General features: G+C 34.5%; 1 protein-coding gene across 2 annotated transcripts in view; it reads right to left on the bottom strand.

Annotated features, from left to right (window-relative positions):
- Positions 1–393: 393 nt before the first annotated feature.
- LOC112058346 (homeobox protein prospero) overlaps positions 394–22,756 on the bottom strand; it is a 158,302-nt gene continuing 135,939 nt past the window's right edge. For both annotated transcript variants that reach the window (XM_052888049.1, XM_052888050.1), the window contains 2 exons: positions 7,659–7,803; positions 394–6,745 (listed from right to left, as the gene is read on the bottom strand). In XM_052888049.1, coding sequence (XP_052744009.1) covers positions 6,566–6,745; positions 7,659–7,803 — 325 coding nt within the window. In that variant the 3' untranslated portion in view covers positions 394–6,565. The remainder of the gene's footprint in view (positions 6,746–7,658; positions 7,804–22,756) is intronic.

The following is a 22,756-nucleotide window of genomic DNA, read 5'->3' as shown; positions in this document are numbered from 1 at the left end:
GCCATCGCGACCCCCTCCCGCGCAGACCATTGGGAGTGTTATGAACGAATTTGCAAAGCTAATTTTGTTATTATGTAAAAAGATAATCGGTAGGTATCTACTATTTATGACAAAGAGATCATTTCTGGACATTCTGATGCAGACTTTCATACAATTTTTGATTATCTATATTAATATATAAAGCTTAAGAGTTATTCGCTAATATCAGGAAATATTGGTCCGATTTGAAAAATTCTTTAAGTGTTAGATAGCCCATTTATCGAGGAAGGCTATGTATTATCCCCGTTTTCCTACGGGAACGGGAACCACGTGGGTAAAACCGCGCGGAGTCTGCATTAAATAATACATATAGTTAGAGGAATATAGGATAAGGGTATGAAATAAAAGACCTAGTTCAAATAAAAGCTTAGCTTTATTACTCGTTATATTCACGAAGAAACATCCCTCAGTGGTACCAACAAGTCTCCATGCTGATGTATGTCTACTTAACTTTTTCTTTTCATTTTCAATTTTGTATCAACATATTTTAGAACCGCCAATTTGTTTTAAATTCACTAACAGGTGTGTGAACGCAATTTGCAAGACTCTAGGGTCAGGGACCGCTAGACTCAATTTAGATTTGATTTAGATTACATTTTTTTTATCATTAAATTTTTCTTCCACAATATTCGTACTTCCACTTAATGTCTAAAACATTAATCAGTGGTTAGATCCTAAACATTCACGGACAAAGACACACGCTCGAAAATATAAGCATTATGACAATGTGATACATTATATTAGTGTTGTATTATTAAGAATCGTAATAATTAATGTAGGTTAGGTTAGTTTTGTGACATTGGGTATGATTTGTCTGAGGCCCACAGATTACAATAGTGACCCGCTAGCAGCCATTCTAAGACAAATACCAAGGAATCGTTTACATTTTAATCATTTTTTGTTTCCACTTTTTTTTTCACCTTAAAAATGCATTTTAAAGTTATCTTTTTACACCCAGAACCATATAAACATCTTTTAGTTATTTATATATTTTTTTATCTATATAACTGGTAGCCCGACCGCCGCCGCGCGCTGCGCCTCTCAACTTTTTATTTACAAATGTTTAATGTTCCTAAACGTTTAAGTATATCCGATACTATTCTTAAAATTAAATACAAAAAACGCATGACATTCTAATTTACCTAATGTCCATTTTTGTCATCGCTATAATTTATGAAATTTTGATCTTTACACCAACTTTAGAAATATTCAATACAAAAATACTCTTTTGAATAAAATTTTATACACGACTCATTATATCGCCGACGCGGCGCGAGGCGGCGGCGCTGGCGCCTCCAAAAGAAAAGCTTTGAGCCTCGTAACCTTAACATTTGAAATTTGTACTAAATATATCGAATACAAGCGGACGCGGGCCCAAGTTACTTAGCCGAAATGCGAGGATATCGAAAACAATGCCTAAACACTAGTCGAATTTTTAATTTTTTCTTAACGAACGCTTGCCCGTTTCCCGCCTACATCGCACTCAAATCGAAATTTCAGAGAAACGGCGCGGGGAACAGACAACGCGTCGCTATATAGTTAATTAATTTTGATTTTTTTTTTTTTTAATTTTGATTCTAATTTTATCACCGGCACCGCGTCCGCTCGCAGTAATTTACAAATATATTATACGAAACGGCGTCACATGGACTGCGACTCGTCAAAAAGATGATAACAACATAACACATATTTATTCGTACGTACATGTAAACACATAAGAATACGAAATGAACGTGTATCGCTGTTAAGAATGAAGACCACAAGGATATTGAAATTATCGTTTATTTTACTACTACATATATAATAATATATACTCTCATATACAAAAACGAACGCTCAGACACGGATCTTACTTGACTATATACTTTCTCAGAGATGTAAGTTTATTTGAATTTAAAATGCAACATTTTTTATTTTATTTCAACATTAATAAATGTATTATTTTATTTACTATTTAATAATGCCAAATACTATATTTTTTTTAATTTCTCCAATATCAGTGGCAATGTTGTAATTTCCAGTTATTAATATGGAAACAAATGGCCCATTGCATAGTAGGTACACGCCTTACTGTACAAACTCGGTTGGTCAGGGTTTACTCTAATCAAATTGTATTGTGCTTTATTACATTATAAAGCCTATTTAAAGCCTATTTAAGGTCAAATTTATGACGAATAAATAACTTAAAAGTTATTATTAAAGCATTACTTTCATCGGTTTTGAAAGAAAATATTTTGTATTTAATAGAGAGAAAGTATTTTGCATTTGCATTTGAAATGAAAGTTATCAAAGTGTTTGCTTTTTGTATTGGAATACTTTTATTTCATTGGTATACATCTCTGGTAGTTTTTTTACAAACCTCAATTTTCTCACACCATTGTCGAGCGTTCGAGACTTATACTTTAATACTTACTGATAAGCATCGGCAGTATTTGTTTTTGAGATCCTAATAGTACATCCGTGCTCAATTTTGTGTTTTTTTTTTTCATATAAGATAATATATAAACGAATGATACTTATTTTATAACTAACTAATTTTCAGCTTTTTTGTTACTTATTGAATTTCTTTCGTATAGAAAAGTTGATACAGCTATTTGGTACATCTAATGTTTCCTAATTCGACAAAATCAAACGCTACACAATAGAGTCTACTACAATTTCCAAAATTTAGGAACCATAATACCCAAACGCGAAACCAAATATATTATACATATATATTGTTTTTTTTTTGTCTTATAATCAATTTTGAAAATAATTAGATAATTTCATTTTATATCGATATACCAAACATTTCGTAGACGGATTCAAAAATACTACTAAAAATGTAAAGGAAAAACATTAGATACATTTTTTATGAAACTTAAATAAACTATTATCTAGATACGAACTGTCGAAACAATCGAGATGACATCGCCAAAAGGACAATTTTTTTTAAATCTACAATACATATATATATAGTTACAAACATGAGTTTTTTTTTTAAAGTCACACCGAATTTTGTACTTTTTTCTGCGGGTAGCCCCATGATCACTGTGGACTTAATATTTCGATGTTCATACGTGAGTCTTTACATTAAATAAGAACAAATTGTCAACCGATAACTTACAAGTGACACGAACACGAAAATCGGTTAAAAATCGGCTCGATCGAACAATAATATATCCATTGTGGTCTTATTACTGTTGCAGTGAATCACTCAAGTATAAAATCCGGACAAAACAATTCTTAGTTCGAGAACAAATAAGATTATTATTACTATGTCCTCTTGTGTACTCTTACCTTGCCAGAAAATATATCTATCAAAAAAACGGCTCCAAGTATCTGCAAATTACGGCATTTCGGTTGAATATTGTTGATGGGAAATCAATACATTTCTATTGTAATATGTGTGTGTAGCCTGCTTTAATCGTTAACTTGTTTAATATAGATTATTATTGAAAAATCTATGGAGAGATTGGAATAACGGATTCATTACTTACTATACAAGGAATTACATAGGTATACCGAAATTGGTAGGAGTTTCAGAGCTAAAAAATGTTTATGCTACGTTTCACTTTACGAGTGTGCTCCTAAAGGTGGCTTTACACGGTCGTATTCAATTCCATTTTCAATTCAGCGTCAATTGTGCGTTGGTGATTCGTTAGCTCTGAAACGCCACGGTTATGGCAAGAACAAAACAGGTAACATTAACAAAATACAATTTTCAACGTAACATGGAACGATTTTCGTTCACGAATAAGCCCTGCGGCGACTGCGTTTGCGTACCGTATACGATCCGACGTGAATCGAGAAAATTAACCCGGGCTATTGCTGTGAGAGATTGGCTGTGGAGATACACTTCGCGGGAAGTGTTGGGGGACGAATTTCGAACTAAAAACCGGTGCATCAAAGAGGGGGGAATCTGCGTGGTTATTCTATGTGTCGATGTCTTAAAGGTATCGTGTCATTCACACCTAACCTGAACACTACTCTAAGCATACCAGTCGACGCCTGGTCCATCCTAAACTGAGGTACTCTTATATTATTGTAATAGTTCAAACGGTTACAAATGAAACGTTAACAAAGTGTAATACCAAATGAAAAAATGCTTACACTTGCTTAGCTAGGGCCGGCCGCCCGCCCTGCGCGGGTCCATACCATAAACTGAGGATGTCTTAAGATTCTGTACAATTCCGCAAATCAATTCACAATTGCCGTTCGTCTATTGAGCCTTAATTAAATATCGTAAGCTAAGATAGTTTTACTCGTAACTCCTCTGTATTAAAATTACTGTATTTATGTACAAGTCGCTATACATCTCTGTACAACTATCTATCTTATTGTGTATTATCTATTTGAAGAAGCGTTAAATTATATACTGTTTGTTTGCCTGTCGAACTGAGGATGTGAACTGAAATTGTCTCCGCGTCGCGGGGTAGGTGGCCGGCTTCTACACGTTATAACAAATACATCAAGTTTTAGCGGCGGACTCGAGCCTGCGTCTGAACTGCCGGCGTAGAGAATCTAAAATTTCGAAATTTGCCGTCAGTTCGGCATCGTCCTTTGTGACGTCGGTCGTTCAGATTCACGCGTCGCCTCCGCCACACTACATATATCTACGAATCAAACTAAGTATTCTTCTATAGTATAATAGTAATGTGTGTATGTATATTGTTTGTTCGATACGGCGAACTGCGTGCGTGTGCGTGGACGCGCCGCGCGACGGCTTCTGGGCTAGAGGTTCTATTGAGGGCCCTTTTGTATTAATTTCTTATTTTTTCGTAAAAAATCAACATTTTTGAAGGCACTTCTGATCGGACGAGGTGGCCCAGTGCGTTTGATCTGTCGGTCTGTGAACTGTGGGTCGGTGAGTCGGTCTATTGCTGTGCTGCCTTCAACTATTGTGCCGATCTTTAGGTTATTATGTATCTCAGTGTACCATTCAAGTAATCAGTCACTACATCGTATTTCATTGTATTTTTGTTTTTTCAGGTTTTCAATGAAATGACAAAACTGTCGTCATTTTACGTAAAGTGACATTAGTATAGTAGTTGTAGTAGCAGGTAGTAATGTTATTTTAACGAAAAACTAGTATTACGTAATTTTATTGAAATAATCATTTGTTCTGGTCTAATGTCCAGGTCTCTGCTAGGAGTTTTTCTCTTTATCTGCACGGTGAATCTCATTGGATGATCGTAGAAACAAAAAATCATTAGGTACCACTTCATGTAAAATGGTGAATAAACTATTTTAGATGATCATAAAACCGAAAATAAAATGAAAAACGATGTAATGGTTAATTTTTGAATGGTACACCAAGATACATACTCGTATAAGACCGGCTGGTCGTGTATGAGAGGTTGGTAGCCGCCGCGAGACGCGCGCCTGCGAAGCGACCGCGCCGCAAATCCCTTTCAAATATTTCAACGGTTCGAAAAGGAATGCCAGTATAATACGCTGTGGTTATATGTATAGGATTATAGATATAGTTTAAAAGTTTTACGGTCGCTAAAGTCATGAGTATTGTATATTTTTAAAAATTAAATATCAAAACAGTGCGGCGGGGTCGACCGCTTCGCATTCGCACATTGGGTGTTCGCACGCATTTTTCGGAATATAATATTTTTATCTAACGAATAAACTTAACCCTATGTCCGGTGCGAGACTCGCCGATGGTCCGGACCAACTGAACGCTGCCGAAATATGCCGAAATGTGTAAAAATACAACAAAGGATGTTTACATTAATCGAAACACAAGATGCTTACTGCTGTTTTTGAATTTGGTGTCTGTTTTATCTTTATTCTATTTAAAAACCTGCACGAACTTATAACCGGCTATCAGTATAAAAATAATGTTTAAATTCTTTGTCTGTGGATCGAAAAATAACCCTGCTCTATTGTACTAATGTCTATGGTTAACGTTAATTATTCCTAAAATAATTATGACGAGGTAAAGGTTGACAATTTACGGCGGCGCTACGTGCGCCGGAAACCAAGCGGTAAGGAAGTCCAACAAATAAACTGTTCCAATGGGTCGGGAAGGGGTAAGGTAAAGGACGGTTCAAATAATAAAAAAAAACAACCAAAACATTTAAAACTTAAGCAGTTAATATATTAATCGTTTTTTTCCTTAAATAATAAATCAATAAATGATTTTAAGATATACATAACTATAAAAACCATTTACGATAATACTTAATAATAATATAATAATAATTATATATAGCGAAATATATTATGTGCAGAAATAAAATTCTAGGTGACTTAAATTTTCTCTTACTCGTTATAACCTAATGAATTTCCTAGTAGAGCGCGGGCGTGGCGTCGCCACGCCGCTCCATCGCTCGATGTCCAACGTACAAATTAAATTTTTTTTTTTTAATAATTTAATTAAACTTTTTTTATCAATAATTTTGAATCTGAAGGCCTAAATGCGAGTGTCGTAAAATTTTGGTGTGCGAAACAATCGTCCAATAGATTTCTTTTTCTTTTTTTTTTTAATTTAGTTAGCCGAAAGTTTGTGTGCGATGCCGATGCGATGTGGCGCTCACTCCAGCTGCTCGAGGAAGTTCGGTGACTTGAAGTACTCTGGCACGGGGTCGTCGAGCCGGGAGATCACCTTGTATATGGATTTCTTCCAGCTCTGCTCGTTATCCTTGCCGCCCTGGATGGCGCGGAAGAATTCTCTCAGCGTCTGTTCGACCACGTATCTGAAGTTCGGTGGAACCTAGAAATTGAAACAATACTCTGTTTAGATTATTGAATGTTTGGTAGGTATAAATTAAATTTTAAACTCATGAATTTAGTTTTTGTTTTCTTTATCGCTTATAAAGAGCTGGCAAGAACCTCTACATTAGCTCTTTTGAAAAATCTTTAAACCAAAGATTTTTATTATTAGCGTGTATGCCACAGATTGTTTATTAAGTATCGGTGTACCATTCAAATAATGAATCACTACATGGTTTTTCATCGTATTTTCGTAATCTAACAATGATATTTTCAACGAAATAACGTAAATAATAGTTTTTCGGTAAAATAATTACTACTACCACTACTGTAGGTACGGATGCCACTATAAGTAAAATGACGATAATTTTGTCAGTTCGTTGAAAACATAGTGTTGTGTTAGATCGCGAAAACAAATTAGAACGAATAGAATTGAACTATTTTCTTATTAAAAAATATGGAAATCCCAAATTAGACGACTTTGTATATAGGAATTACTATATCCGATTATGATACGTTTGAATAGATGTTTGCTACATAACCACACTACAAGAAGATTAGATCAAGATGACAAAAAACCAATGGACTGATTTAAAAAATTCTTCCACTAATAGTAAGCTACATTATCAGGGAGTAATATAGGCTATATTTTATCCCAATATTTCCACGGAAATAGTATTTACGCGGGTGAAACTGCGAGTCTCTGCTAATACTATAAAGAAATAAAGTCTACGATATTGTAGGGGTAATCTTCGGATCTAATAAAACGATTTTGAAAATTCTTTCACCAATAGAATGTCACGTTATTTGTGAGTGTGATAGGCTATATTTAATCCCAGTAATCCCACGTGAATGGGAAATAAGTGACATAAACCGCAAGGTTCTACTAGTATAGTATAAATGATCGTACTCACTTCAATGTGGTTGTTTCTGTTGTAGTGCAAGTTGAGCACTCGGTACAACTCGGAGTCGCCCGCCACGTGCAGGTCATCGGGCGTCTTCATGCCCTCGCTGATGGCCTGCCGCGCGTACTTCTCCATCTGGATGTAGTAGAACTCTCTGCAACAAAGATAGCATATACGTTAGAATATTAAATTAAAAAAAAGACATGATTGCGTAAAGGAATAGATCCTTATTTTGCCATTAAAAATAAATTAGCTAAGGAAAGAATCGAATGAATAAGGTTGGAGGAGGCTTTTGCTGATTGGCGAACAGAACTGCAGAAAAGCAAGAAACAAATATTTGACTAAATTAGGTAATTTTCTCGTTTATGTATTAATTGTTCATGATCTGAATATAGGCATTTATTTTACTACTTTGCCATTTTATTATTATTTTGCCATTAGTTGTTACAATTGTGTGAAATGTAATACAAAATCGGGTATACTTTAGACCACACGAATTAAGTAAAACTTCTTTAGGATTTCACTTTTCGTAATGCTTCACCAGCTAACTCTCCTCTATCTAGTATGCAATAAAAATCAAGAAATAATTGTCCTAAATCACTCCTACAACTGAGAAGAATCAAATGTCACCTCATGTTGTATTGGGCTTTATTGCGTACCCAAAAATATATTCATATGATCAAAGAATATGATCTTTTGTTTGTAAAGTATCCGTGAAACACAAGTAAAAACTTCAAGTGTTTGAATTTGAGTGAGACTTTGTGCTGAATAGCTGACAGAAGTAAAAACTTTGAATATTTGAGTTTGAGTCTTTGAGACTGTCAATGTTTCCCAGGCGTCTAAGACAGGTCAGGTTTCTATGGTGATTTTCGATCTTTTGTCTGTAAAGTATCTATCAAACGGAAGTAATAACTTGGAGTGTTTGAATTTGAGTGAGACTTTGTGCTGACAGAAGTAAAAACTTTGGATATTTGAGTTTGAGTCTTTGAGACTGTCAATGTTTCTCAGGCGCCTCTGACAGGTCAGGGTTCACTGTGGGGTTTCAGTTGATAGAAGTCGAACAAACCTTTCTTGCTACCCCGTGCAAAAGTATCTATGAGGACTTCCCAACGTAATAAAAAGGACTTGATGTTAACCGGTCTCAATGCGGGATAATAACTGGCAATATGTCAAGCTGTGTTTGTTAGAGTTGTCTGTGCGTCTATCGGCAGCGGATCGAGCACCTACGTTACGTGTACGCGAGCTCACCTACCGTGTGACACTTGAGGCACAATGAAAATATAAAAAGCTCTCGAAAGCCGCGGAGGGCGTAGAGGATTTGATTAGTCATTTTCGCTCAGTTCGCTTGTCGCGCCGCATCGCTTCGCTATCTTCGCTTCGCTTCGCTTACGAGGGCGGATCGAGAGTCTCGCGAGGCTAATTACTTACGAGTTTGCATTCAGACGGGCTAATTCAGTTTTTCGCGTCTCGTCGAGTGACGCGTTACTTTTGGAAAAATTGTTACCGGTTTATGGAGGGTTTTAAGTCGGGTTTTTTATTTCGACATGCAAATTTCAATTACGTGCGCGGATTGCTCTCTTTTTGAATGCACTTTGTACTTATTATTTTATTTCGCTATGCATGTTAAAAAGCAAACAAAAGGCCGCTAAAGTATATTTTTTTATGACGGTCATTTGTGAAATTTTAAATGTTTTAAAGTTTTTTTTTCTGTTAAAAAGCAACGGCTAACGTTTATAAAGAGTGACACGGTAGTAGATGAACGAAAACAAAAAAGGAAACAGTCGAGAACTGCGAGATCTGAATCACTCAATAGTGAGCTATCAATCGACGCGGATCATCTCTAAGCCACTTGCGCGAGGGAGCACACTCGAGCCTCTCGCTCGCACGCCGGGGTTTCTATTATTTTTTAATTGGCACTCGGCGAGAGATTGCAGCCTTACTAATTGAGTAAGTAAATGAAGTGTCTTAATAATTAGATGTCTTTTTAGCGGGTGTGGGTAGTAACTGCTTCTCTCCACGCCTAGCGGTATTTCCCTAATTAGGAGAGGGATGTGACGTTTCAAACTTGACTAAGGTTAGGGATATTTTGTCACTAGCATTTCGTCTTTTGCAGGCGGTATTGGAACTTTACTAGAAATCGTAATATGAAACGAAAATTATGATAGCTAATCATAGACGATTCAATTCGGATTTTTCGAAGAAAAATACTTACAGCGGATCAATGAAACAAATCTAATAATGATTTTCTTTTCAATCTTAAAGCTTAATCTATCTGTAAAAAATTGTGTGTATTTTTAAAAGTCAGGTAATGAAGTTGCAACTTAAAACGCACTAATGTCAATTGGACTCAGACTACAACCTCCGAAAGATATTGAGTTCTGAATCTGGTGAAGGATATGTAATGTACCATGGGAGTCGGTTTACTTTTGGTTTAAAGATACGCTGAAGAAGAAAGGGTTAGAAGTGTATACACGTGGTTAAAACATCGACCTTATTTATATAAACGGATTAAGATTTATTCCTCAAATTTTATCAAAGTAAATTGAACTTTAAACAGTAGTGATTAGGTCAACTTTACTTTGAATCATCAATCCATGTATAAGAATATGGGAGTTAATGTCATCAATATTCAACCATTATTGATAACCGTTTCAACAGATGTGACTATTAAACAACTCGCAAGTGGTCGCTGATCTTTTTCAAGTGTTCTTTTATAATTATCATAAGTGCCTTGAAATTAGATATCGTTTATAAGATCATTGACCCAGTGAAAATTACCTACATACAAACTTGACGTCATATCAAATCAAACATGATTGAAGTAAAAAACTAATTTTGGATTTTATTTTAAGAATTCTGTTTAAATTAAAAAAATTAATTGTACAGCTTTAGAAAAACACTTCTTAACTTATCCATATGTCAGGAGATTTGAGAAGTGGTGTTAATTTTGGCCAAAACTAACTTATCTATAGTATCTATCACTAGGCTTTGTATTTGTGCCTATTTAAAGAAGGGTTTCTTTTAGGTAAATGCTTCAGATAACTCAAAAGACCAGCTCTTCAGTTACCTGAAGCAAGGAATAATGCTTAGGCATATTGTCTTTGGGCGTAGAGCTAGATGGCGTATATTTATAGTCTTTTTTCTTTTAATTAACTAAAAATGTATTCAAAAAGGTTCTCCCGCGGCTGTATTACCGGTTTTCAGTTATTCAACTGTATATCTTGATCAGTTTGAAAGTAATTTGTAGGCCGGCAACGTATCCGTCTGTATCGACCGATGCCAATAGGCATGCGGGTGGCTTAAGTAGGTGATGCGAAAAAAGAAATTACCCCAGAAACGGTACTCGGTGTGGAAATGGAAATATCAGAGCGGTGAACATTTTTTTTACGGAATTAGTTAACGGAACAAGATTTTAGTCTTTCGGGTAACATAACAATATCATACCAAAAAATATATTGATCTTTATTTCGCCTATATTACACACTAGCTGTCACCGCGCGGTTTCACCTGCGTGGTTCCCGTTCCCGTAGGAATACGGGATAATATATAGCCTAAAGCCTTCCTCGATAAATGGGCTTTCTAATACGGAAAGAATTTTTTAAATCGGACCAGTAGTTCCTGAGATTAGCGCGTTCAATCAAACAAACAAACAGACTCTTAAGCTTTATAATATTATAGTATAGATAAGTAATATAGGTGAAAGAATGTGTGTGTGTTAAAATTTGTAGTGGAGATAGATTATACCTCGCATTAAGGTATAATCTCCTTTTCCGTTCCGAAGAAATCTGTGATTCTTGCGGGATTTATAAAAAAATGAATTTCATGCAGAGTCCAATAGTTCTTATATATACAAAAATATTTCATCGAAAAATAGTATTAAGGCATTGTAGTGCCTGTAAATTCACTGGCAATTTCTGCATCCCTTTGGCCCTTCGAACCAAAATACTAACGAACTTCCTTATTTCTGTTGTAAAAGCTCTACTACACATTCGTACGTTGTTCGTACAAATATATCACAGTGTATATTTAAAAATTTATCTTGAATTTAACAAGGTAATGTTAAGTTCGTTTTACAATAAATTCGCACTTTTCAACCCGAATCTGTTGACATCCATTCGGAATAAAAATGTGAATTAAAAACCGTTGCTGTGGGAATCAGCTGTTGCTATTGTGCACGCATTCGGGTAACGAATTTTTGGTGATGAGCCCGTTAAAGAAAATTCTACCTTTTTACCAGCCAATAAAGTGTAATATCCCTTAATCATAAAGGCCGTAACTTACGCGGAATTTTTGACGCTACAGAAAAAAAAACACGAGGATTATTATTAACATTAAACTATTTTAATCTCTAAATGGTGTAAAGTAAAGTTCATTTTGGTGTGAAGATTTTTTTTATTGTCAATGGTTTTCTTAAGATATCGCATCTTGCGCCTACCTGGGGCTACGTCTTGAATGTCATTGTTTGGTGAAGGCAGTTGGTCTTTTTTGCAAAGTTTCTAGGAGCCATGGCTTTTGTGAGCTCTGAGGAAGTAACTTGGCAGGAAATTAAATTGCATTGTTTAAGTTGAAGGTGGCTTGAAATTAAGCCGTTATTTCTATTATCTACCTGTTTTGTTTTCTATCACTCTATATGCTGTAAACTACGGCGTGAATTTCGGTTTTTTCCCTCCAAAAATACCAATGTCCGATCCAATGAACATTTTATTCTATTTAATGGGACTACAGCAGCGTCTATGCTTGGAAAGCTTTGCTGCTAGAAAACTTAGGGAAACGAAATGTCTAAGGGCGTTGAGGAACGATCGGATCAGTGACAATCAATTAAGAAGGTTGATTATGCTTAGTTTAGGAATAACTTGTGTAAGTAAAGTCTGTCTATATAAAAAATACATGATAAACAGTTTAATATAGGTAAGTCTCAAATTTTATTATAATCCACTCAGCCGTTTTAACGTAGGATAAAAAACATACATTGAAATTGTAGGATCTCGAAATTTCTCATGGTTTCAGAATTACAGTGTAGACAAGCAATATTCATTGTGCAAATATTCATGGGGCAATTTAGTTGATTTGCAACATTTTAAACCCCTTTTGTTTTGCGAGTCCCGACCGCAAGGGGGTCCGAAACGAAGGAATCTCGGCGCTAATGTCTTAAAGCTCCCCTCAAGATCATACGATTCCCGTGTGAACCAAACACTTACTGTATGTAGACTTTAGAACGAGTATAGGGGACCGCGTGTCCTTAAATTTGTAAGACGTACTTATAACTTAACATAAAAAGACGTATTTGATGGTTTGTAGGATTAATAACTTTATGACAGAACTTTTATATATAGATTGGCTTTTTAATAAACAATCATACATATATACTGAACTTGACTTAATTAAAATATGCACGCCAAAACATATTTTCGTTCTGAGAACCTACTGAATGCGAACTTTCAATCAAAAATGTGATTTATCGTATCATGTATTTGTAAGTTCCAAGTGTTGTGATGTAAAAAATAAATGATTATTACCTTTAAATTATAATTATGTTAAGATTCAACTCAACTGTGTATATCTTTTTAAAAGAGAACGAAATAACATATTTTAATAAATAAAACGAGACCTGTTGCTCAACTTTTGTGATTGAACATGATAATATGGCAATCAGCATACAATGACTTAATTCATTATTTTACGAGGCAATAATGACAAATATGTGTCGAAGAAAAAAAACATTATTGGTGCCCCTTCTAGCACTTTCTATATTCTACAGCTATAAGTCATACCTAAGATCTTTCACAGAGGGGATCACGTTATTGTTGATTCTTTTTTTTTCTTCCTTCCATTGTTGACTCACTCGCTGCGAGTCATTTTATTCTAAACTTGATTTCTTGTTGTTAACAGTTGCTAATATTTTACTTACCTATTTGTAGTTGATCACTAATAGTTTTTGGCTGCGGTTTTCCAGTGTCAATTAGTTATTACAAAACCGTTAAAAAAAACCCACTCTGATGTTCCCGAAATCTTTTCTGGTGTAATATTATTTGAACTTACCTATACTAATACTATAAAGCTAAAGAGTTTGTTTATTTAAACGCGCTAATCTCAGGAACTATAGGTCCGATTTGGAAAATTCTTCCAGTGTTAGATAGACCATTTATCGAGGAAGGCTATAAGCTATATATTATTCTCGTATTCGTACGGGAACGGGAACCACGCGGGTAAAACCACGCGGCGTCAGCTTGAGTCTCATAAAAAGCTCAGAGTCAATTCAACTCTACCAATCATAGAGTATAGCGGCAATAGATAGGGTACATAGAAGAACTCTGTTGGAATGTCAACTTCCAATCGGGAAACGCAGTGTTTGTCGACTTTTCAATACATATTTTGAAATTATAGATTACAGGTTAACAGGTTACAGGTAGGTATTAGATGTTATATGGCTGTGGTGTTTACTAATGATTATATAATATATATATATATATATATATATATATATATATATATATATATATATATATATATATATATATATATAATGTCTATTAGGTGAAGTAGTGAAAATAATAAAAGCCTAACATGATCCTATAAATTAAATGTAGATAGTCGTTCAGTCAAAGGTATTGAAGAGAGACGTTTTAACCTTAAAATGCTTTCGCTGTGCTGTTGGACCAAGGACACAGATACAAAAAGTGATTGATGATTCGGCGCGTATTATATCGCTTTGGGGGTATGGATGAACAAGAGGCCCTCGAGTCTCAACAGCGGAGGACTGGATTTTTTATTTTTTTTAATAATTTTTTTGCATATTTTTATTAAAAAAAAAAAAATATATTTATGAAGAAAGAAATTTAAAAAAAAATTACAGAAGGAAAAATATTGCGACTGTGAGCCACAACTCGTGTATATCTTAGAATGTGTCGAATATGGGTCAGAGTGATGTATGGGCTTGCAGTTATTATATGACAGCCAATGCGGGTCTGTATCTCTTGCAAGGGTTAAGAACCTTTTTCGCTCGGAATGCACGCTAATTAAGATACTTTAATGTCTCTATGTGCTAATAAGGGACATAAAAACAGTAATTGTTTGTAATTTTTATAGACTACCATCGGATGCCTGCAACTTTAATTGCATAGTGTAGAGCGTTTTTTTTGTTAACACTATTTTAAAATAAAGCATTCTCCAGGATGCACTAGGATGTTGGTTCAAAAAGACAAAGACGGGTAATTTTTTTAAACAAACAAATAAACGGATGGTATGACTTTGAACACTACAACATTCAGTTGAGATCATACTTTAAAACTAATTTCTTTTCTTTAACTCTCGATTCTATAAACGTCACACTAAAAATAAACTGTATCATTAACACGACTTCATTATATAACTATCCAATAACCATTAAAAAAGGCAAAAGCCAAAACTCAAGAACTTAAATATACAAATTGTATTGTAAACCTAAGTAAATTCTAAGTCATGTTCTAAAATCTATATAAGTGTCCTCGATATTAATTAGACACCTCAGTATTGCAACAGCTATTGGATTTTATGTCACAAAAGATATCTACATATGTCAAAACAACCCACCGTAATAAACAGAGTCCTGTCCCAAAACTGAATGCAAAAAAAAAGTAATAAAAAAAGCGCATAAAACTAAAGGGGTGCGTAATTTAGTTCGCAACTGAAAAATAGTTTCCAGACATTTCCCAGTGACTTCACCAAACACTCATTTCGATCGTTGCCAAATACAATGGTTATTAAAACCTGATGCCGGCTCAAATGATATGGGGAGGTATTACGTTATACCCACACCTATACCTGCTATACGTACATAGGTAGCTTACGCTTGTGAGAGTGGACGACCATGGTCCAGCTTTACTAGACTACGGCGGAATGAGCGCTGCAGAGTAAAAAAGCGATAGAGGCAGTAAATTTTCTTTTTTTTGTTCTTTTTTTATAAGCATAGCTTTTTTATTTTGACGCCTTCGGCTCGACGATTTCGTCGTGTTATGTATACACAACTGGTTGTGTATACATAACACGACGTGTTTTTTATTGATTGTTTCTTCCTCTACTGAGAAGTTCTTAGGAAGTATTACAGTAGACCGATTATACATGTTGATATAAGTGATTGTTTGTGTTGTTTATATAATTTTCAGTAAACACTCGTAACAAAGTAGTTGAAATTTTAATAGTTTGAAGTTAATTAAATTACAGGACACTTATGAACAAAACAATTTATGTGTATTTTTCAAACTTTAATACGAAGCATTAGAATGTTTGTTATTTGTGATAATTATATCTCATAATTACAATCACAATAAACAAATATTACCTATATTTCAAACTAATAAGACTAAAAGACGTAAGATATAAAAAATGCACTTTGAAAAATTAATTTGAGTCAGTAGGCTTAATGCAAACCACGCAACGTTCCATGTAATATCGCGTTGCAAAAAGTTGATCCTGTATATAAAGAGTGTAAAGTTGCGAGAAAAGCGCCGCGTCTGTTTATTTTGTTCTCTGTGGAAAAGTCGCACGGCGCCGCGCACACATACACACGCGCACACACAGGCGCGAGTAAAAGCGAGTAAACTAATACCGGGCCGGATTAATGCTTCAGTTAGTGAAAAAACTTTTTTTTTAGACTGCGCCGTCCGACGCAGGGCCGCACTCAGACAAAGTTCAAAGGAAAATTATTAAGTCATGCGATATTACGTAATATGAAACATAATGTTAAAGTGTTTACTCGTCGGAACAAAGCTGCGTGCGTTAGCGGCTGTCGTGAAAAATGCAATGTCCCCCGGTTACTATGAGTCGTGTCTTTTCAAAATGGCGTATTTGTAATTTGGTTAATTTTGTGGTGAAAATAACTACAGGTACACACAATTTATTTTGACAAATATTAATAACGCTTAGTTATACAATGTTCTGTTTAAAAATACCATACTTATGCAATACGGTGTGTATTGCATAAGTATCGCAAAATGTTTCTTAGTGACTTGACGTTTTGTGCTTCACAACACAACAAAGTGTTGAGGTGTCAGGCGACAATAATTTACCTATATTTACGTAAAATGAGGCAAACAAATGGTATTAGGTATACTTATAGTGTAACTTATCATAATAACAAATGTCGTAAGTCTACATCATGCGGGCTGTAGACGATAATCTATGCGTGTACGCGCAAAACGGTAACTTTCTCGCGAATAGCTCCCTTATCTTGTAACGGAAAACGTAAAATTAGCACACGCGTTTGCACAATTTAGTCAGACATTTGATTACTTTTCTTTTTTTTCTTTACTGCAGAGGTGGATCAAAAGGACCGCTGAAGCAAACTCTTTATTAAAAAACAATATTGTCTATGCTCCTCATCGACGCCACTCTAACGTTTTACGTACTTCACTTACTATTAATAGTAAACATGTGGCATTATTACATGTGTGTTACTAAATTGAGGTTAGCATTTGTCATTACTTATTTAACAATAATTACTTTATCTTTGTTAAAAACTTCAGCCATTTGACTTAGGATTTTAGACATTTGGATATTAGGGACAATTTACTGATGCTAAGACTATTTACTTTATGTAGGATATTTTTGACAATATTTCGATTCAGTTACATGAATCGGAGCTACGAATGGACTTGAACTAGGCTTGTTTATTTTAGTATTTTCAGTGTATAATCGTACGAAATTCTGTTATACGCTTATGAAACCTAGCTTTAGTTTTGAATTTGCCATTTACATTATTACTATTATATTACAATTTATTAAAAAATATGACGAAAATTTTGATGAAATTAAAATGAAAGTATGTCCTTAATGTAGAAATGAAATTTGACACGAACTTTTTGACGTTACGTCGATTTTACTTAACGTAAATCTGTCATCGGGCGGCGAGTGCGGGCCTGGCTAATGACTCCCTCGCTGACCTGCCTCTGTCTTGTACCCCACGCTTCAAAAGTTCAGCTCATTTGAGTGCTTGCGGAGATTTTATTACCCCAACTATACTCGGTATTAAAATTTTGAAAAAAAAGGGTTGAGCAGACGCGAGCCGTTTAAGGGCCGCATAAAGCTGACCGTTCGCGGTTACTTGATTTCAGGATTAGTTCGCTAATTACTGTTTTGAGACAGTTTCAAAAAGCGGGCGCTCTTCTTTATTTTTTAGCTGGGCTGCTTTGAGTACGACTGTGCCTACTGGGCGGGTAATTAATGTTATACGCGGTATGGGGTACACTGTTTTATTTATATTACATACTAGCTCAAGTAGCTGACATGCTAGACTACGTCATTATTAAAAAAAAATCAAAATCCATTTATTTCAAGTAGGCTGAGTTTAAAAGCACTTTTTGTAAAGACTACCTCTTTTAAGACCTACTGCAGGGCCTTAGTCTCGGCCTTATATTTAGACTTACAACACTGCTTATGACTTCTAGAACGCAAAGTGGTATATTGATTGATTTTAAGGCAAATATTCCCAATTAATAACAAAATCTCCATCGTAAAAAATGTTGGTTCATAGTACACGCATAGCTTTGACATACGCATAACGAATGCTTTTTACTCGTAAATTTTACGATTTGATCGACTGTAGGTAGTAGTAGTAACTTTAATAGTTACCTAATAAATAAAATCATTCCATTTCCTCTGACGTATTTGCATTAAAATATCATATCCCTGTAGCGTACGTAAATTCAAACAACTATTTTCGTATTAAAAACAAACAAGCAAACACCGTAGGTAGGTTTATAATAAACAAAATAATAATTGTAAAGCGTTATTAAATAGGCATCATCTAAAATGGCCGCTGATATGAATTTAGCAGAGAAAAAATCTCGATACAAATGTGAACCAGATGCGTGCAGATTTGTTTTATCGGGACAAAAAGTAATACTACTTTTAATGTAGTTTAAGAGACAGTCACTTTAATTATTTAGTATCTAGAGTTTATGGATCGCTGAAGTATGATAGGGCAGTGTAGTAAAATCATTTTCTAAAGCAATTAGATGAATTTTAGGATATAATTATTCAAATACCTATTAGTGACATGCGCAACCAATAAGTTTCGTAGGTCCTAGCATGCATTAACGACACTTAACTTATGAAAATAAAAATACGTAGGTATTGTCAGCCAATAGTGGCGAAATAGAAAATATTACTCTTTCCTTTTAATGGGACGAAATCTATCTCGTGGCACGCACCTTAGGCTTAAAGGGAAGTAATTTAATTTGAATATGACCTTTATTGACTCGAAAAATCTAATTTATTCGAATGTGTAATATCGAAAAGTATCTACTTAAAGAAATACCTCTATTCTCAAAGTTAATTATCGTTTATCCTTAGTGGTTAGCAGAAGGTTTAAGTAAGTTATCTTTACATTAATTGTATTAAAGCTGGAATTATCGTTGGATCCAGAATGATAACATTAAAAAATATTCAAAGTAATTTTAATCATTAATGTAATAAGTGAAATGAATATAAAGAGGATATACTCGTGCGAGTCGTATTTTAATTTTCTAATAAATCTGATATTTTATAACAATTTTGAAAGTAACATTAAAGTCATCAAACCAGTCACCGTCTCTCGGTCTATTTGTTTTATCGCGACGAACAATAGGTAACGCGAGATGTTTTAATATGAAGGGTGTTGATCACGTGTCTAACAATAATTACTTTAGTGTTGGCAGGCGTCATTACGTCAAACTGACTGCTTGCTGTCGCATTTTCAGTTTTACTCAAGTTATTTCCCCGGGGTTTTTGTCATTGCTATTTATTACTAAGATTTCCACGGCACGAATTTTCACTTGAACTTGTAATGCGTGTTTTTTATGTAACCATATATTTAGTGATATTTTTTCATTCGATTATAAATTAGCATGTAGGTATATGTTTTTTTATTATAGCATTCTGATGGTGTGTGAGCATTTAGTCTAAGCGTTCTATGACGTGATGTTGTTTGGATTGTTACATCGCTTGACAGTGTGTTTTACTAGCAGTCTGGTTAAGTTATTCACTTTAACTCTTTGTTTCCAATTATTATTAATAATTAAAAGTATACCGAATACAAAGAAAAATATTTATAAAATATTTATCGCAGTTCTATAGTATCTGATCAAATAAATGAAAAAAATATTTTCAAAGAATATTTCAAATTGACCTGAGTCGGTAATCCAAGTTCTCTAATCACAGAGAAAAGTTTGACTACCAAATGAGGAAAATTTTGCTACTACTAAGTTATATTGAGGTGCACCTACTTATGGGCATACGTAGACAAAACATTGAAGACTAGAGGCCTGTTTTGCTGTAATATACGTTATTTTTATTACTTTAAGTACGCATACCGTATATTCAGAATAATCCCCGCATAAAGTGAACAAAGGCGCAATTTTATTATATTATCACATTATTTTCTTGTTTCAAACAATGGCACGGGTATTTTTACACTGTTATCATATTTTGTCCTTGTCGTATCCTTCTGTCTTGCTGACCACTATCGGCTACAACGGAAGCCAGCAGCGCTGGCGCAGCCTTATCTCCCTTGGGAATGGAAACGAGGCGACCAATCGGCGCAGATCTCTAGCACTTCGACAATCTTACACCATTCGATTGTTCTGGCAAGTATCTATAGGTCAAGCTTCGCTGGACGTACGCAAGACTTTAGTTGTGCACACAAGTTATTATAATTTTATAATTTTAATTAGTTCTATTTTATGTCTTTTATGTTGATGTTAATTATATATGTAAGGATGTGTACATTTGTCATTCTGGAGTAAAATAACTAATTATTGCATTTCTTCGTTACATTGTTCGCGAAAAAATGTTCAGAAAAAGAAAATACTCAGTATGTTTAGAAATTTTAAAGGATTTGTTCTCCTTGTTCTATTGTTAAACAATTAGGTATCAAAGAATATTAGGTTACATGGAATAGTTTATTGTTAAAATTATTCATATATTAATTATTGTAAATCAGTGTAATCCCTCCACCTTGAGTTGGTGCTATGGGCTCTATTTCCACCGATAGAGGAAGACTGTGGCATTCACAGTTATTAATCAGGCAAGTAATTATAATGAATAGGTTTTCTTATGGAATTTTCCTCTGTATTACTTAATAGATAAATATTAAATAAATTATATTCTATTGTAAACATACTCTTATACTCATAACCACAAGAGATTGCAATAAAGTAATTGGTATTTTAATTAATCTCTGTATAAACATGTTGTCTATGATCAACGTAGCTAAGACATTTCAGATTTTCCACTATTACCTAATTAATATATTTGTACTCGATGACGATTGAAAACAGTGAACTTTCAAGGTTCAATTATGCTTTTCTGTTACATTTAGAATATTTAGACACAATGGTATAAGGAAACACAGTTAGTTTCAACATTAAGTTGAAACCAAGAGCATGATTTATAACACATTTTAAAATCTGATAATGAAGCAAATTGATAAACAAATACTTTTTACTGGAATTACTAAGTTTCAGATCCCACCTTATACAAAACCTCAATACAATTCCAAAACTCAGGATTAAGATGCAATTTTCAAAGATATAAAGATCCTAGTCAAGATTTCATGGGCTGTAAAAGCCAAAATAACACTTAAGACAAAATCCAGGATAAAGGATCAGAATCAATACTTACAAAATCTAAAATTACCAAGTCAGTTGGCGGACTCTCGACATAAACAAATTCTAAAAAAAGTCAAGACTTGAAGACAAAGTCAATACCATAAGTAAGTCTCACTTGGTAGATCGTAAGCCCCCATTCGCACGAGAGTTTTTTTAACGGACGTTTAAAAGCGTTCAAATACAACAATTGCATTCCCAAGTATATGTTCACACGACAACGTTTTTAAAACAGGACGATTTTTGCGAGCAGTCTTGCATTTTCAATTTTAGGCGTTGGAAGTAGACCTTTATTTTGACTTAATACTATATTTGAACGCTTTTTTAACGCCCGTTAAAAAAATTCTCGTGCGAATGAGGGCTAAGGAATCAGTCAGAGCGATTGTCTAAAGTAAAAAGGCGCGGCATAGGCGGTTATACACATGGGAAATTATCCAAGTGCCGCCACCAAACAGGTCTCTGACCGCACCCTAAGACGTAATTAATTAAGTGCGAAACATAGACCTACACGGTAATAACAAATGAAGGAAACAGATAAACGATATAAAATACAATAACAGCTTTAATTAAAGAACGAGGCACGTTTGCGATTAAATTGCACAAACAAGTTTTGCAGAAAATTTCAGGTATCGCTAGCAATAAGACATTAGGCAGAATGTACATAGAAACCACGTATTTATCACCATTAATTAGATATTTTAGTTATTTGTCTGTGAAAACGTAATTGATATCGATTGATATATTATTCTTTCAAATAATCGAGTCTTGAGATATTTCTTTAAAATTATTTTTACCCTAATTCGAGCAAGAGTTTCTTCTTTCTTTTAGAAATGCTTCCCGACTCAATCAAACCCTTGAAATTCATGATTATCAACCCATATTCGACTTTCTGCTGAGCTCGAGTCTCCTGTCAGATTGAGAGGGGTTAGGCCAAATAGTCCACCACATTAGTCCAATGTGCCAAACAATAGACCAAATAATAGACCAAACGCAGCGAATTAAGAAAATTCTCAGGTTTGCTCACGATGTTTTTCTTTCACCGTTTGAGACACGTGATATTTAATTTCTTAAAATGCACATAACTGTAAACTGGACCGGATTCAAATTTACCCCCTTCGGAATCGGAGGCAGAGGTCATATCCACTGGGCTATCCACGGCCTTTAACCTTATACATTACTAAATGATATAGCCCCAAAAACGAAGGGATTGTATTGGCAATTGAAGAACGCCTGTGCCTTCCTTCCATCTTTAATATAAATTCTTTGGTACTATTATATTAAGTTTTCAGTTAGTTAGTGTGTGTGTGTAGTGATACAAGACAACACACTAACACAAGATGAATGATAGTTCAATTAGAAGGTAGCAAAGGTTTTTAAAGTAAAACATACAAATACAAAAGGACAGCTAACAAAAAGGTTACAGCATTATCAGTCGCCAGCTATCTCTAAAAAAAAAGAAAATAAAATCGCGTGACATCCAAGTTCCCG

The sequence above is a fragment of the Bicyclus anynana genome, chromosome 21 (genome assembly GCF_947172395.1).
Source record: "Bicyclus anynana chromosome 21, ilBicAnyn1.1, whole genome shotgun sequence".
NCBI lineage: Eukaryota > Metazoa > Arthropoda > Insecta > Lepidoptera > Nymphalidae > Bicyclus > Bicyclus anynana.
This window is presented reverse-complemented; position numbering and strand designations above follow the sequence as displayed.